Raw genomic sequence first — 18,122 nt, forward strand, 5'->3', positions numbered from 1 at the left:
CTCCCCGGTCCGATCTCAGAAGCCCAGGCAGAATTAGCAGGCTTGGTGAGTACCCACATTTCAGATGGGAATTCAGCCAGGAAAACGGGGAGCGAGAAAGAAACCACACGGGGGAATCAGTCTTTCCAGAAACTGATCCAATTTCTTTATTTTTCAGGTTTGTTTATATACCTTTTTGTTATACATAGGGATGAATACAGAGTCACGCGGGGTCAGCAGACCTGACCCTTGTCACAATCAGGTGCTTCATATAAAATTATACAAAGGTCTTATGAGTTTCATCATCTTCTGGCCATGAGGTCTGCTGACATTTTATGGCCCTTTCTGATACTGGCCAGTTAACCAGAAAACTTATTTTTCCAGGGGTGATTTTTTCTTAAATCAGGCTCCACCCTCCAAATAAAGTTGCATTTCTATAGGGTGAGGGTGTAGTGAGTTACAATCAAGAAAGGAATTTACTTAACCTAAGGTTTAACATGATTAACATAATACTTATTTCTCCTATATGCTAGTTATATTCATTATAAGGGCAGGAATATGGAGATTTAGCAGCAAATATTGGCTCAACAAATGTAAACCCTTCACCAATGTTTCCTTTAAGATCTATTTAGTCTTAAGATAGTGATAAAGTTACATTTTTGCGTAGCAAGGACACAGTGATTTATGACAAAGTACAGTGGTCTATAACAAAAGAGAAAATTCATTAACTCAAAAAGTCTAGTATTGCTAACATCAAAAAACGACTATATTTCCTTTTCTATATTCCAAATACATTGATTAATATATTCCCAGGTGCCTAAGGATATGGAGGCCTGATGGCAATCATTGACTCATCAATGAAAAAAGCCCTATGCTAATACTCCAAACACTCTGTGCTGTTTATGGTTGAGAGGTTGTCACACAAGCTAGTCTGTCAGCAGAGAGGTTTGACCTGAGACATCCTTGTCACACCCAGGGCAGGGAATTAGCAGTAATTATTGGCACGACAAATGAAGAAAAAACCCTTCACCAATATAGTTCCTAATCGACCCACTAATACTGTACTAACGATCTTCTACCGTCTCAAAAGAGTCTGTATTTAGAAAGTTTTAAAACATCCCGTGCCTCTCACAGTTGGGAGGCTGTAAACAATCACATGCGGCTGGACGAGCCTGATCAGGCCGGCCAGAGACCCTCCAGAGTTCGTTAAGTTGAAACACTCTTGTCGCGCCCAGGAATTTTTATTAACTGGAGCTGCAAGTTAACTCCTTCTCCGAGAGCAATGGTTATGGGGGAGAGCTCCCCATAAAGTAGTCTGCTTTAGGGGGTGGATGCTCGGGAACAGGGGGTTTCCTGAGGCTTGATCACGCCTTTTCGTATGCCAGGCTTCCTTCCTCATGACCTTTGCCATGGGCGGAGTTCCTTACGCTGGCTCCCAACACTCCTCCATCCCATGGGATTCTCCAGGCAAGAGTACTGGAGTGGGGTGCCATTTCCTTCTCCAGGGGGTCTTCCCCACCCAGGGATTGAACCCGGGTCTCCTGCATTGTAGGCAGATGCTTTACTATCTGAGCCACCGGGGAAGTCAGGGAAAGTCAAGTCAAAGCTAAGGGAGGTGGGCCACGTTGAGGGGGCGGTGGCAGGTGAAGCGGGGGAGGGGGAGACTGGATGGAGGCTTAAGGGAGGTGAAGGAGGAAGGGAGCTTTGCCTGGTGAGCTCCCCGCCACCCCCCAGACCCACCCTCACCCCCACCCCCCCGCTAATGCCCGAGGACCCTCCTCAATGCAGATCACCTACAGCGCCATCAACGACGAGCTGGGCAACAAGGGCAGGTTCCCCGCGGTGCTGCGCACCATGCCGGGCGCGGACCACCATATGGAGGCTATGGTGCAGGTGCTGCTGCACTTCCGCTGGAACTGGATCGTCGTGCTGGCCAGCGGCGACGACTACGGCCGAGAGAACGGCCACCTGCTCAGCCAGCGCCTGGCGCACAGCGACATCTGCATCGCCTTCCAGGAGACGCTGCCCACGCCGCAGCCCGACCAGACCATGACGCCGCAGGACCAGGAGCGTCTGGAGGCCATCGTGGGCAAGCTGCAGCAGAGCACGGCGCGCGTGGTGGTGGTGTTCTCCCCGGAGCTGGCCCTGCACAACTTCTTCCGCGAGGTGCTGCGCCAGAACTTCACGGGCGCCGTGTGGATCGCCTCCGAGTCCTGGGCCATCGACCCGGTGCTGCACAACCTCACCGAGCTGCAGCGTGCCGGCACCTTCCTGGGCATCACCACCCAGAGCGTGCCCATCCCGGGCTTCAGCGAGTTCCGAGTCCGCCGCTCCCGCCTCGGCCGGCCCGCCCTCAACAGGAGCAGCGGGGGAGCCACCTGCAACCAGGAGTGCGACACCTGTCTGAACACCACCGAGTCCTTCAACAGCATCCTCACGCTCTCCGGCGAGCGCGTGGTTTACAGCGTGTACTCCTCAGTCTACGCCGTGGCACACGCGCTGCACAGTTTCCTGGGCTGCAACCAGAGCAGCTGCCGCAAGGATGTGGTCTACCCTTGGCAGGTGAGGTCCAGCCCGCGGGGTACCAAGGGCCTCAGGGAGCAGGCGCAGAGTCCGTGGTTGCCTTGGAGACCACCGAGCGCTCAGCGCTCAGCTCCGGCCTCGCTTTCCCTCTGTGTGTTCCGGGCAAGTGAGTGGAAGAGACCACGGCGCACGCCCTGCCTCCAGGCACATAAGAGTCCTTTGTGGTGACAAAACAGACTACCTTTGCTGAGAATTAATTTAATCATCCCATCCACGAGAACCTGTCCTGGGACCAAGATCTGGGTGGCATTCTCCAGCAGGAATCGCCTCAGGCAGCGGGAGCCCCGGTTCCCCACACAGCCTCGCCAGGGTGAGGGTGCTGAGGCTGGGCTTGTAGCGTCCCCTCAGCTCTCAGGTTTGTTGATCTTGTTCCAGTTCCACCTCGCCTTGATTCAGACACGGAATTGAAAGCTGCGCATTCCTGGTTTACGCATGCGCGTAGACACATCCTACCATGTGCCTTTGGAAGGCAGAGGCTTCACTGAGGACCTAGAGGGGCAGAGGAGATACAGACCAGAGATGTACACTTTCTGCCCGCTGTCAGACATCTCTGCCTAGTTTACTGGCTTTTTCACAGCCCACTCTGTTGCTCAGCCACCTCCCACCCCCATCTTTATCCTCTCCTGACAGCCCTCAGTCATATCTCATACAGTCCACCTGTGGGAAAGCGGGTGGTGATGAGCTGAGCAGAGCCTTGGAATCAGGCAGACCTGAGCTCGAGTCCCAGCTCTACCACCACAGTCATACAGTCCACCCGTGGGGAAGCGGGTGGTGATGAGCTGAGCAGAGCCTCGGAATCAGGCAGACCTGAGCTTGAGTCCCAGCTCTACCGCCACTAGCTGTGCGGCTTTTGGCAAGTTACTTGACACCTCTGAGCCCAGTTTTCTCATTTCTTAAACAGAAGGAGCAGTATGCACACGGCTGAGTTATTGGGAGGATTGACAGTAATGCATGTACCTTACCTGGTGCAGAGTAGAAGCTGAGCGTCTCCCCCTCGTCTGACCTTAGGAGAGAGGGTGGGGCCTGGGGCAGCCCCACTGATGGAGCTGGGGGTGGGGCTAAGTGGGGAAGGGGAAACAAGTGCTTAGGCTCAGTCCTGTCTGACTCTTTGGGACCCCTGTGGATTGTCACCTGCCAGGCTCCTCTGTCCATGGGATTCTCCAGGCAAGAATACTGGAGTGGAGTGGGTTGCCATTTCCTCCTCGAGGGGATCTTCCCGACCCAGGGATTGAACCCATGTCTCCTGCATTGCAGGTGGATTCTTTACTGCTGACCCATGGGGGAAACCCCAGGGGATGCAGGTCCTGGGCCCAAAAGGGGAGTGGGGAGAGGCCCAGGCCCCTGCCGGTAATAAGCCCCGCCCACTCAGGAGGATTGATCCGGCGCCTTGGACCCCTGGAATGCAGGTTGCTCAGCCCAGCTCTGCCAGGTCACTGCAGGGGTGGAACACGGACCCCAGCGCTGGCTCCCAGGGCCGCTGCCATCCTGACCATCGCCCTCAGGCCTCCCTGCTCAGCTCCCGGGCCATTGCCCTCGGGCCTCACTCTCCTGGCAGGGCAGGGAGAAGGCTGGGGACCAACTCCTTGGGCTTTCTGGCAATTCCCGAGGTGGGGTGAACTCCGAGATGTAGTCCAGTAGACTCTCTCATTTATGGAAGAAAGATCTAGGAGCCAGACAGATGAGACATCTGAGCCGGAAGCCCTTTTGGGATCAGCCCAGAGAGGTTCAGTGACTAACTCAAAGTCACACAGCAAATTGAGAACAGGGTTAGGACTGGAATTCAGGCCAAAGGATGCCCAGTGCAAAGCGTATTTAGTTCATACCAGCTTCTGCTCGGTGAGAATGAGGGGGCTTGGGGTGGGGAGAGACTGAAATCAGAGTCAGCTCCACAGTGGGGGGGGGCAGGCAGGACCCCGGGGCAGGGAAGACCCCAGCAGTGGGAGAGGCAATGGGCTCTGAACCCCAGGCATCGGGTCACAGAGGGATGGCCCAAGTGACCTCCAGGGAAAAGGAGTCACGCCGGCGTCTCCTAGGAGGTGAGTGCTGACTGTTATCCAGGCACTGTTCTGAGCCTTTAGTGGAGACTCACTCATTGATTGCTTCAGAGCCCAGAAGATCAGGCTTTTTTGACTCCCGCTTTGCCAAAGAGGAATCTGGGGTTTATAGAGGTTAAGTGACGGGTCCAAGGCCTCACAGCAGGAGGCAGATGGGCTGTGAAAATCCAGGTGTATCTGACTCTAAAACCAGATCTCGCAGCCACTGCCTCCAGACTGCCACATTTTTGCAGTTTTATCATCAGATATGGATTTTAAGGCCCACGGGCTGGTAGAATTTTTCCCGGGTTTGGCCTGACCTCTGATGCCAGCTCCACTTCCCTTCCCTCGGGCCCCTCTAGCTGCTTCCGGAGATCAGGAAGGTCAACTTCACCCTCCTGGGCCACCAAATCTTCTTCAACGAGCAAGGGGACCTGTCCCTGAACCTGGAGGTTATCCAGTGGCGATGGGACCTGAGCCAGAACCCTTTCCGGAGCGTCGCCTCCTACCAGCCATTCAAGCGGCAGCTGAAGCGCATCCAGGACATCTCCTGGAACACCCCCAACAACACGGTCAGGCTCGGGGGCCTGGGGGCGGGGCCTGGGGCGGGGCACCAGGGCTGGAGCTGGGGTGGGAGGGCCCTTTGACCTGGGCTCATTATTGATAAGTGGAGGCGTCTCTATGTGTGGGTGTATCGTCTGGGGTCCTGGCCTTCTTCCCCTGACGGAGAACTGCCCACGTTCAGGGCTTTCTGGCTCCTCGGGGCCAAGGGGCTCAGGACATGTGTGGATTGAAGACTTCAACTCTCATGCTAATCCGGAGAATAGATGCCGTCGTTGCTTAGTTGCTCAGTCATGCCCGACTCTTTGTGACCCCATGGACTGCAGCTTGCCAGGCCTCCCTGTCCATCACCAACTCCCGGAGCTTGCTCACACTCGTGTCCACTGAGTCGGTGATGCTTCCAGCCGTCTCACCCTCTGTCTCCCCTTCTCCTCTTATGTTTTATATGATAGAAAGCTGAAGGCACGGAATGGTTGTGTGGCCTGCCTGAGGCCACAGCTTGCTGTGTCTCTCTATACAGCAGACAGGCTACACCCTATCAAGCAATACTGACCTTCTGGCGATGACAGCTCTGCTGTCTGCCGTGGCTGGCATCTGTCAGTCTAAACTCCGGGTTTACCTTCTTTCTGTAAGAATTCGTCAGAATGCTACTGGGGTGGAGAGGGCAGAGGCTGAGCCCTGTGGGGGTGACAGAGGGCATCCAAAAGCTCTGCAGAGGCCTCATCACTCTCCCACCCCCACCCGACCCCCTTTCCAGAGGCTTTGGGTGGTGCTAGTATCCTGAGCTTCTCGGGGATTTTCACGGAGTAAATTGGGTTGATGTCTTTACTCATTTGCCAGGACTGCCATCACAAAGGACCACAGACTCAGGGCTTAACCCACAGAAATGTGTCGTCTCCCAGTTCCGGAGGCCCGAAGTCCCAGATCCAGGAGGCAGAGGCTTAAGGCCTCCTGCCCCAGGCCTCTTGTCTGGCTGCTGGGGACTGGTGGTCCCTGCTGGCTTTCCTGGGCTCCTGCCACATCGCCCCATCTCTGCCTTGATCTTCAGGCGGCGTTCTCCCCAGGGGCATGTCCGTCTCCAAGTCTCCCTTTTCGTAAGAACAGCAGTCATGTGGAGATGATCCCCACCCTCTTCCAGGATGATGTCATCTCAGCCAGTTACATCTGCAATGAGCCTATTTCCCCTGTAGTTTTCAGCTCTCCTGTGAGGTGCATATAGGTTTGTAATCATTGTATCTTCCTGATGGATTGACTCTTATAAATATAAATATCCTTCTGTCCCTCAGTAAGCATTCTTGTTGGTGTTCTCCCCACTCTGGCTTCCTTTGAGATCTTCTCCTTTTTTATTTGAATGTTTGTAGTTTGAATTTATGTAGCCACTTGACCACTGCATGTGTGCTACGTTGCTTCAGTTCAGTTCAGTTCAGTCGCTCAGTCGTGTCCGATTCTTTGCAACCCCATAGACTGCAGCACGCCAGGCCTCCCTGTCCATCACCAACTCCCAGAGTTTACTCAAACTCACATCCATCGCGTCGGTGATGCCATCCAACCATCTCATCCTCTGTCGTCCCCTTCTCCTCCTGCCCCCAATCCCTTCCAGCATCAGGGTCTTTTCAAATGAGTCAGCTCTTTGCCTCAGGTGGCCAAAATATTGGAGTTTCAGCTTCAACACCAGTCCTTCCAATGAACACCCAGGACTGATCTCCTTTAGGATGGACTGGTTGGATCTGCTTGCAGTCCAAGGGACTCTCAAGAGTCTTCTCCAACACCACAGCTCAAAAGCATCAATTCTTTGGCGCTCAGCTTTCTTTATAGTCCAACTCTCACATCCATACATGACCACTGGAAAAACCATAGCCTTGACTAGACAGACCTTTGTTGGCAAAGTGATATCTCTTCTTTTTAATATGCTGTCTAGGTTGGTCATAACTTTCCTTCCAAGGAGTAAGTGAGTGAAGTCACTCAGTCATGTCTGACTCTTTGTGACCCCATGGACTATAGCCTAACCAGGTTCCTCCGTCCATGGGATTTTCCAGGCAAGAATACTGGAGTGGGTTGCCATTCCCTTCTCCAGGAGATCTTCCTGACCCAGGGATTGAACCCAGGTCTCCCACATTGTAGGCAGACACTTTACCGTCTGAGCCACCAGGGAAGATATTCCAAGGAGTAAGCGTCTTTTAATTTCATGGCTGCAGTCACCATCTGCAGTGATTTTGGAGCCCAGAAATAAAGTCAGCCACTGTTTCCACTGTTTCCCCATCTATTTCCCATGAAGTGATGGGACCAGATGCCATGATCTTAGTTTTCTGAATGTTGAGCTTTAAGCCAACTTTTTCACTCTCCTCTTTCACTTTCATCAAGAGACTCTCTAGTTCTTCGCTTTCTGCCATAAGGGTGGTGTCATCTGCATATCTGAGGTTATTGATATCTCTCCCGGCAATCTTGATCCCAGCTTGTGCGTCCTCCAGCCCAGCATTTCTCATGATGTACTCTGCATATAAGTTAAATAAGCAGGCTGATAATATACAGCCTTGACGTACTCCTTTTCCTATTTGGAACCAGTCTGTTGTTCTATGTCCAGTTCTAACTGTTGCTTCCTGACCTGCATATAGATTTCCCAAGAGGCAGGTCAGGTGGTCTGGTATTCCCATCTCTTTCAGAATTTTCCACAGTTTATTGTGATCCACACATTCAAAGGCTTTGGTATAGTCAACAAAGTAGAAATAGATGTTTTCTGGAACTCTCTTGCCTTTTCGATGATCCAGTGGATGTTGGCAATTTGATCTCTGGTTCCTCTGCCATTTCTAAATCTGACTTGAACATCTGGAAGTTCACGGTTCACGTACTGTTGAAGCCTGGCTTGGAGAATTTTGAGCATTACTTTGCTAGTGTGTGAGATGAGTGCAATTGTGTGGTAGTTTGAGCATTCTTTGGCATTGCCTTTCTTTGGGATTGGAATGAAAACTGACCTTTTCCAGTCCTGTGGCCACTGCTGAGTTTTCCGAATTTGCTGGCATATTGAGTACAGCACTTTCACAGCATCATTTAGGATTTGAAATAGCTCAACTGGAATTTAATCACCTCCACTGGCTTTGTTTGTAGTGATGCTTCCTAAGGCCCACTTGACTTCATATTCCAGGATGTGTGGCTCTAGGTGAGTGATCACACCATCATGGTTATCTTAGTCGTGAAGATCTTTTTTGTACAGCTCTTCCATGTATTCTTGCCACCTCTTCTTAATATCTTCTGCTTCTGTTAGGTCCATATCATTTCTGTCCTTTATTCAGCCCATCTTTGCATGAAATTTTCCCCTTGCTATCTCTAATTTTCTTGAAGAGCTCTCTAGTCTTTCCTATTCTATTATTTTCCTCTATTTCTTTGCACTGATCACTGAGGAAGGCTTTCTTCTTGCTATTCTTTGGAACTCTGCATTCAGATGCTTATATATTTCCTTTTCTCCTTTGCTTTTTGCTTCTCCTCTTTTCACAGCTATTTGTAAGGCCTCCTCAGACAGCCATTTTGCTTTTTTGCATTTCTTTTCCATGGGGAATGGTCTTGATCCCTGTCTCCTGTACAATGTCACGAACCTCCGTCCATAGTTCATCAGGCACTGTATCTATCAGATCTAGGCCCTTAAATCTATTTCTCACTTCCACTGTATAATCATAAGGGATTTGATTTAGGTCATACCTGAATGGTCTAGTGGTTTTCCCTACTTTCTTCAATTTAAGTCTGAATTTGGCAATAAGGAGTTCATGATCTGAGCTACAGGCAGCTCCCGGTCTTGTTTTTGCTGACAACAGTTTTTGCTGACTAGAGCTTCTCCATCTTTGGCTGCAAAGAATATAATCAATCTGATTTCAGTGTTGACCATCTGATGATGTCTATGTGTAGAGTCTTCTCTTGTGTTGTTGGAAAGGGTGTTTGCTATGACCAGTGCGTTCTCTTGGCAAAATTCTATTAGTCTTTGCCCTGCTTCATTCTGTATTCCAAGGCCAAATTTGCCTGTTATTCCAGGTGTTTCTTGACTTCCTACTTTTGCATTCCAGTCCCCTATAATGAAAAGGACATCTTTTGGGGGGGTTAGTTCTAAAAGGTCTTGTAGGTCTTCATAGAACCATTCAACTTCAGCTTCTTCAGTGTTACTGGTTGGGGCATAAGCTTGAATTACTGTGATATTGAATGGTTTGCCTTGGAAATGAACAGAGATCATTCTGTCATTTTTGAGATTGCATCCAAGTACCGCATTTCGGACTCTTTTGTTGACCATGATGGCTACTCCATTTCTTCTGAGGGATTCCTGCCCGCAGTAGTAGATATAATGGTCATCAGAGTTAAATTCACCCACCAGTCCATTTTAGTTCGCTGATTCCTAGAATGTCGACATTCACTCTTGCCATCTCTTGTTTGACCTCTTCCAATTTGCCTTGATTCATGGACCTGACGTTCCAGGTTCCTATGCAATATTATTCTTTACAGCATCAGACCTTGCTTTTATCACCAGTCACATCCACAGCTGGGTGTTGTTTTTGCTTTGGCTCCATCCCTTCATTCTTTCTGGAGTTATTTCTCCACTGATCTCCAGTAGCATATTGGGCACCTACCGACCTGGGGAGTTCCTCTTTCAGTGTCCTATCATTTTGCCTTTTCATACTGTTCATGGGGTTCTCAAGGCAAGAATACTGGAGTGGTTTGCCATTCCCTTCTCCAGTGGACCACATTCTGTCAGACCTCTCCACCATGACTGGTCTGTCTTGGGTGGCCCCACACGGCATGGCTTAGTTTCACTGAGTTAGACAAGGCTGTGGTCTGTGCAATCAGATTGGCCTGTTTTCTGTGATTGGTTTCAGTCTGTTTGCCCTCTGATGCCCTCTCTCAGCGCCTACCGTCTTACTGGGGTTTCTCTTACCTTGGACGTGGGGTGTCTCTTCATGGCTGCTCCAGCAAAGCACTATGACCAGCACTATGACCGCCACTGCTCCTGACCTCGGACGTGGGGTAGCTCTTCTTGGCCACTTGCTGCTCCAACGCCGCACAGCCAGGATAATTTTTATACAACCCGAATCTAATCAGGCCACTCCCCACTCAAGATGCATGCATGGCTGAGGCCCCCGACCCTGCATTTTTAGTGTCTTAGTCTAACCCCTGACCCTCCCCACTCTCTCTCAGAGCATCCTGGCTTCAGCCAGGCTTAGACACGCCCTCTCTCCAAAAATGCCAACCCCAGCCTTTCCTCCACCCCTTGCTCTTACTGTTTCCTCTACTTGTAATTCATTCTGTTAACAAAATGTCATTGGAGGCCTCTGTTCTCAGGAATACAGCAGTAAAGCATAGATGCGGCCGCTGCCTGCCGGCTCTTGTTCTCCAGACAGCCCTGCCCCTCCATATAGCTGCGTTAAGTAGGCCTCCTGGGGGCAGGTGACAGAAAGTGATATAAATAAAAAGTTAACTTACTGCCTTGCATCATGGAAGGCTCCAGGGTTGACCGTGAGGCTTCAGGCAAGGCTGGATCCAGGGTCTCATTCTCCCCATCTCCCAGATCCTGCCTCAGGCAAGTTCTCCACCTCCCCCCCTCCCCCGCCGCCCAACCCCTCAGAAATAAGAGAACTTCTAGGAGCTCCAGGGTCACACAGTGTTCACTCAGCAGCCTCAGAAGGTCTCCTTCTCAGCAGCTGAGTGCTGTCTCCTGAAGAAGGTAGATTAGGTCTTTGCTGGGCAAAGCTAAGAGCGTTTCTATGACGGTCCAGTTCCAACGGCAGTCCTGGCACCTGCGCCTCCCCAACAGGGGTCAGTTTCCCTCCTCGGAGCATCCCGCTGGGGGTGAGATGGGGAGAGGAGGGTCCCCCAGAGAGCGGGAAAGAGGACTCAGGGTCTTCTGTCCTCCTCCCAGATCCCCGTGTCCATGTGTTCCAAGAGCTGCCAGCCTGGGCAGAAGAAGAAGCCGGTGGGCCTGCACCCCTGCTGCTTCGAGTGCATTGACTGCGCCCCGGGCACCTTCCTCAACCAAACCTTAGGTATGACTCCAGGGCCACACACGGGCCCTGCACCAGCCTGCCCTCAGGGGGGTCTCCCTCAGGCCTTTCACCTTTGCGGGGTCTTGGCAGTCTCCCAGGCGACACAAGTGTCCAAGGACTGAGGACTATATATTTCCCACCAGAGGATGAGATCTTGGAAAAAAAGAATTACAGTCGTTAGGCTCTGAGTCAAGGAGTCGGTGAGAGTCGCTCAGTTGTGTCCGACTCCTTGCGACCCCATGGACTGTACAGTCCATGGAACTCTCCAGGCCAGGATACTGGAGTGGGTAGCCTGTCCCTTCTCCAGGGGATCTTCCCAACCCAGGGATCGAACCCAGGTCTCCCACATTGCAGGCGGATTCTTTACCAGCTGAACGGGGAAGCCCAAGAATACTGGAATGGGTAGCCTCTCCCTTCTTCAGCAGATCTTCCCGACCCAGGAATTGAACTGGGGTCTCCTGCACTGCAGGCAGATTCTTTAACAACTGAGCGAGTCAAGGAGCCCTTGGTTCAAGTCCTGCCTCTGTAACTTCCTGGCTTTGTGACTTTAACTGGCTGACCCTCAGTTTCCTCATCTGTGGAATGGGGTTGCTGTGAGGGGTTGATGAGCCGGGGGGTGTCAAGGACTCAGTGAGCATTGGTCCCGTAGCTCTGTCTCCCTCCGGTGGGGACCAGGCCCAGTGCAGCCGTGGAGAAGGTGGATGCTGAGAAGGCGGGTTTAGCTGACAGGAGCTGCCCTGGGCTCTTGCAGATGAATTTGACTGCCAGCCCTGCCCAAGCTCCGAGTGGTCCCACAGGAAAGACACCTCCTGCTTCAAGCGGAAGCTGGCCTTCCTCGAATGGGACGAGGCCCCCACCATAGCCGTGGTCCTGCTGGCCGCGCTGGGCTTCCTCAGCACCCTGGCCGTGGTGGTCATCTTCTGGAGGCATGCTCAAACGCCCGTGGTGCGCTCGGCGGGCGGGCCCATGTGCTTCCTGATGCTGGCGCCGCTGCTGATGGCGTACGCGGCGGTCCCCGTGTACGTGGGGCCCCCCTCGGTGTCGTCCTGCCTCTTCCGCCAGGCCTTCTTCACGCTCTGCTTCACCGTCTGCATCTCCTGCATCACCGTGCGCTCCTTCCAGATCGTCTGCGTCTTCAAGATGGCCCGACGCCTCCCGCGTGCCTACGGCTGCTGGGGCCGCTACCACGGGCCCTATGTCTTCGTGGCGTCCGTCGTGATGCTCAAGTTGGTCATCGTGGCCAGCAGCATTCTGGCCACGACCGCCATGCCCACCACCCGCGTGGACCCCGACGACCCCAGGATCATGATCTTGTCCTGCAACCCCAACTACCACCGGGGGCTGCTGGTCAACACCAGCCTGGACCTGCTCCTGTCCGTGCTGGGCTTCGGCTTCGCCTACACGGGCAAGGAGCTGCCCACCAACTACAACGAGGCCAAGTTCATCACCTTCTGCATGACCTTCTACTTCTCCTCCTCCGTCTTCCTCTGCACCTTCATGGCTGTCTACAGCGGGGTGCTGGTCACCATCCTCGACCTCCTGGTCACCGTGCTGAATCTCCTGGGCATCAGCCTGGGCTACTTTGGCCCCAAGTGTTACCTGATCCTCTTCTACCCGGAGCGCAACACGCCGGCTTACTTCAACAGCGTGATCCAGGGCTACACCATGCGGAAGGACTAGCGCTCCACTGCCTGCCCTCTGGGACGTGGGCCTCAGTGTCGGGAGGCGGAGGCCAGGGGGCTTGCTCACTCAACTCCAGATGGAGCCAGGTGGTTGTGGGGGGCCACCCTGGCCTGTTACCACCTGGCCCTGGTCTCTGATTGGCTGTCCCTCCAGGCTTCTGTGCGTCCTGGCCATCTTTACCCACCTAGTGATGGATGCCTAGGTACATTTGCCCCTTGTTCCTTTCCCTTGAGCTGTTTAGCTCGCCAGCAGCTGTACCCCATTCTAGGAAACCACCCAAGGTGACCTACTGGCTTCCAAGGACGGAGTCCAGCTTGGCAGCCTGCAGCCGCCATCTGGTGGTCACGGTGGGTTCCTGCAGGTTCCGGCTGCTGACTCCTGGCGAACGGATGCCTGCTGGTGGGCTGGGCTGGGGTTAGCAAGGGGCGGATGGGAGCTCAGAGAGTGCGGCCGGCCTCTCTCACTCGCTGTCCGTGTGTCCGAGTCTCATCCCCCAGATTCTCCCGGAGCTTGAGTCCCCAGCCTTTCTGTTATCTCTGAGTACAGCTGAGCACTTAAATGCTTGTGAATAAACCTTACTTGGGTAAAACAAGTTTCCTCCTCGTTTCCCAGAGGGCCCCTGGGAACAGAGATATGGAAATGGAGATCTTGGTTTCAGCCCCAGCGTTGCTCCTGTGGGCGTGTGCTTGTGTGCTGAGTCGCTTCAGTCTTGTTTGACTCTTCGAGACTCCACGGATGCTAGCCCACCAGGCCCCTCTGTCTGTGGGGGTTCTCCAGGCAAGAATACTGGAGTGGGTTGCCGTGCCCTCCTCCAGGAGATCTTCCCAACCCAGAGATTGAACCCGCATCTCCCGCAGCTTCTGCGTTGGCAGGCGGATTCGTAACCACTAAGCCACCTGGGAAGCCCTAAGTGCATATATTAGGTGCACAATAAATGCCAACCATTACAAGTCCACATCGCCAGAACCATCAGGGACAAAATAAAGCTGTGTTCCCTTCTTGTACCCCAGTGCCCGTGGTATATGGGCGTCCCAGGCCACACCAGTGGTAAAGAACTCACCTACCAGTGCAGGGATGCAAGAGACTGGCGTTTGATCTGTGGGTTGGGATGGGCCCCAGATGGGAATAAAGGAGACTCAAAGAGACTACGAAATGCCCCCAGCCCCACACAGCTCCCCGCTGGAACGTGACCTTCTGTGCAGTGAGACCCAGGGCGCCCTGCCTGGAAAGCTGGTGGAGGGGAAGCTTGTCATGTAGGCTGGGGTCGGGGGCCCTGCGGTGTGCTGGGGGTGGGGGCTTCAGAGTTCAGGGAGACGGCTGATGAATGTAGCGGCTAGGGAAGATCTCGGGGGAAGCTGACATTTGAAAAGAGCCTGGAAGGAGAGAGGAGCTTGGGAAGGCGGGAAGTTTGAGTTGGGGTGGGGAGGAATCGGGGGCAGGCGGGCAGGCTGCAGAGCGAAGGCTACGTGAAGGGAGCAGGTGGCTGGTTGCCAGTGCCAGGCGCGGAAGGGCTAGGCGTGGGGGCCCTGGCCTCGTCCTCCCCGCTGGCCGCTGCTGTGTCCCCTGCGGGGGCCGGCTCCCCCCTCCTCAGGCTGCCTCTCTGTGACCGGCCTTCTCTCCCCACACTCCTGGGGCCCAGCTTGAGGGCTGGAGACTGCGGGGAGAAGACCCAGGGACGGGCCGTCAGCGTGGCCAGCCCTTTTCTGTCCCTCCACTTGCCTCCAGTGGGAGCCCAGCCTCTCGGTTGAGCCCACGTAGGGCCCTGAGCTTCCAGGGAGCAGCTCTGCACAGTCTGTTCCTGGATGTGTCTATGTCTTGGCCTCCTCGCCCTGGGGACCAGCTTGTCAGGGGCTCAGGGAGCTTTAAGCTCTTAATTCTCTTTTCTCGCAAGCTTTCTGACGCTTTGGTTTAAACACTTCTTCTAAGAGATAATGACCTCATTTTTCCTGGTTCTGCCTTCTAGACCACCATTAGAGAGGGAATCCTGGAATCGCCCCGACCTCAGAGGCACCTGCTGCTCACCTGCTTCTGTAGCTACCCCAAGCTGAGATCTTAATCCCTGCTTGTTCCCCTCCAGTGATGGGAGGCCCATTGAGGACAATGCTAGTTGTTAGAAAATTCTTAGAGTGGATGAAAACCCAGCTCTCTGGGATTTCAAAACATCGATGGTTGCTAGTTTTTTCCTTTGGGACCACACATTAGATGCCTTCCTTTTCCTCACGAAGGTCTTCCATATATAATAGTAAAAAGAATGGCCTTTGGGTGTTATGCGCTTCATACGTGTTACCTCTAATCCCCATGATGACCCTGCCTGATGGGTACCAGTGACCCCCGCTGGCCACCTCAGATACCTCCCAGCATCCCTCCTTCCCTCCCTCCCTGGCAGCCCCTGGACTCCCAAGGGAGCTCTATGTGGTTCTAGGGAAGCCGACTCTGTGTCCTGGCTCTGGAGGATGGAGCGGGTGACTCAGGCCAGCCCATCCACACACACCCTTCCCTTGGCTGCAGGGGTTGGCTCTGGGGTGGACATGTCATCAGAATGACCCTGAGGACATTTGCTGGGACAGAGTCTTTCTTTAGGAGCCAGCAAGGCTGTCGACCCAGGAGCTGGGGGAATTTCTTGCAGGACTGCAAGGCAAGTCAGCCTTGGAGGCCAAGTGGAAGGATGGAAAAACTGGGTCCTTGGAAACTGTTGAGATGGTGGATCTTGCCAACAGGCAGCCCCACCTCTGAGATCTCCCATTTCACGAGCCCATTTAAGTCCATTATCCTTCAAGATAGTCTGAGTTGGGTTTCTGTCCCTGGTAACCCAAAGCATCCTTACCCTCCTAAAGAGGAAACTGAAGGTCAGAGATGTTGATTTTTAACTTGCCCAGGGTCACCAACTTGTAAGTGTGGGAGCTAGGGTTTGGGTTCAAGGAGTAATTGAGGGGGTACAGCTCTTGTGTCCTCCCTGGATCACCTCTTTTTCTTTGTTTTTGGTCTAAAATTCCTTAACTGGAACTTCCCTGGTGGTCCAGTGGTTAAGAATCTGCCTGCTGACGCCGGGAACACGGATTCAATCCCTGGTCCGGGAAGATCGCACATGCCACGGGGTAGCTAAGTCCGTGCCCTGTGATCACTGAAGCCCAAGTGCCCCAGAGCCTGTGCTCGCCAACTAGAGAAGCCCCCGCTGGGAGAAGCGCACACTCCTCAAAGGAGAGGAGTCCCTGCTCGCTGCAACCAGAGAGAGCCGCCCGCGGCAGCGAAGACCCGTCCCAGCCAAGAGTGAGTGAAAGAAAGAAGAGAAACAGATAAATCGGCAAAGGTTCCCGACTGCTCGTAGGACCCGCTTCTGCCCACTGAGCGGACCTCTCCTTTGGGCCCCTCCTTACTCCCTGACCCATGACCCTCTCTCCGTGAGGGCCTCTTCAGCTTCCCTCCCCGAGGCCCCTGTAGTCCTTCCCTAAATCCACACTCTGGCCAACTGAGTGACGTCTCCTTAAGCCAATCACAGTCACGGGCCTTCCCAGCTCAGAGACCTTCTGTGACTCCCCAGTGCCTACGCGATCATGCTCCACCCGCTTTGTGTGCCAATCAGACCCTTCAAAGTCCGGACCCTGCTCACCTCTCCAATTTCATCTCCAGGAGCCAGGTTTCCTCTGCGGGCTTGGAGGGCGGGCGGGCCGAAAAGGGGATAGGGGAGATGAGCCGGGCTTGAGAGTGGGAGGTGAGCTGTGGGGTTGGGGGGAAGGGGGCGAGGGCAGAGAGAGGGGAGAGAGATTGAGAAGACAGAGACAGGAGGGAGGAGGGGGAGAGGGGAGGAGAGAGAGACAGAGAGAGAGAGAGACAGAGAGAGACCCAGGCCGAGAGAGGTGGAGCAGGCAGCCTGCCCCGCGTGGCTCTGGGCGAGTGAGCCCCCCGGGTCAGTCCTCTCCTGTGACTGAGGGGCCGGTCCCGGGGCCGCACGAGGGTGACGTGTGCTATGCTGTGGAGCTCCCCGTGGGATGCCTGGCAGAGCCCAGTGGGTGTAGGGAGCCTGGGCTTGGATCGAAGAGGGGGGCCTGCAGGGCTTCTGAAGGGAGGGGTCGGGCCCCATGCTCTGAGAGAGGAGGCAGGGAGGCCCCTTGAGGAGCGTGTCCTGGTGAGTGTGGACATGACTGAGCCCGAGGTGGCCGGGGACGTGGGGCCGCCCAGGGCTCCTAGGGGCCGACCTGGCCCCGGGGTACAAGGGGCTCCCGGTCTGAGGGGCCGGCCTGGCCCCGGGGTATGACGGGTTCCTGGTTTAGGCGGCTGCAGGCTGGGGAAGCTGTGGGTGGGTGGGTCCGGGCCACCTAAGGTTCAGGAGGGGCCCCAGAAGGCATTCATATCCCTGCTTGCTCTGGGCAGGCCGGGGCCCAGCCCGGTGCCCGACACTGACCCGCTGCGTGCAGGTCTCCTGGGCACTGCTGGAGGGGACTGGCAGAGGCGTGTGATGTTCTGGGGGTTGAGCGCACTGGGGTGGGTCGCCCCTTGGCTCCGCACGTAACCAGAAGCAGACTCTATCAGGTTCTCTGGGAGTGGGGGATGAGACTGACTCTCTCTGCGCCTCACACCCCCGACACACACCCTGGGAGGCCGCGCAACCTGCCCCCGTCGAGGGCTGTGGGGTGGGCCAGGGAGGAGTGCTGGGCCCACACGCCCCTTCTGCTGGGAAGACAGGCGTGCGGACTTTTCCGCACGGCAACGCGCAGGCCCATCTGCTTTCAGTTAGCAGCTCCGGGGGTGTCTAATTGGCAGATCAAACCGTTCGATGTTCCTCGTCAGATAAGCAGTCAGGGGAGCCCCAGCAGAGTCTGACACTCTTTGGATGGAGCCCAGGGCCTGTGTTGGCCACCGCAGGGCCTGAGGTGCTAATGCAAACCAGACCCGCGGTGCACAGCAGCGGCAGGATATTCGCAAGTGTCAAAAGGCTTTGAAGAGCCCGGGCAGATGCTCCGTTCGCAGCCCCCGTGCACAAGAGGGGCACCTGGGCTACTGAAACACAAGCATGGGCTTCACGGGGAGGGGAGGGCTCGCGGAGGGCGGCGTCCCAGCACCACTGTGGCTGGGGCTATCCGAGAGCCAGTGGCCCTGCCTTGGCAAGGCACACGGTGGAAGGCGGCAGGCTCAGAGCGGGGAGACCTCGGTTCTCACCCCCTGCCTGAGCTGCGGTGGGCCACATGACGTAAAGGGACTGGCTCCAGCGGTGTGACTTTGGGCAGGTGTGGTCTCCCCTCAGAGCCTCAGCTTCACCATCTGTAAAATGGGA

At 54.7% G+C, this 18,122-nt stretch overlaps 1 protein-coding gene across 1 annotated transcript in view; it reads left to right on the forward strand.

The window, feature by feature from the left end:
* Window positions 1-12,850, forward strand: part of TAS1R2 (taste 1 receptor member 2) — a 16,533-nt gene extending 3,683 nt beyond the window's left edge. Inside the window, exons 3-6 of the mRNA XM_069579509.1 lie at window positions 1,768-2,541; window positions 4,958-5,167; window positions 11,047-11,170; window positions 11,922-12,850. Of these exons, the coding sequence (XP_069435610.1) occupies window positions 1,768-2,541; window positions 4,958-5,167; window positions 11,047-11,170; window positions 11,922-12,850 (2,037 nt within the window). The remainder of the gene's footprint in view (window positions 1-1,767; window positions 2,542-4,957; window positions 5,168-11,046; window positions 11,171-11,921) is intronic.
* The last annotated feature ends 5,272 nt before the right edge of the window (window positions 12,851-18,122 follow it).

Source organism: Ovis canadensis, chromosome 2 (genome assembly GCF_042477335.2).
Source record: "Ovis canadensis isolate MfBH-ARS-UI-01 breed Bighorn chromosome 2, ARS-UI_OviCan_v2, whole genome shotgun sequence".
NCBI classification, from domain to species: Eukaryota; Metazoa; Chordata; class Mammalia; order Artiodactyla; family Bovidae; genus Ovis; species Ovis canadensis.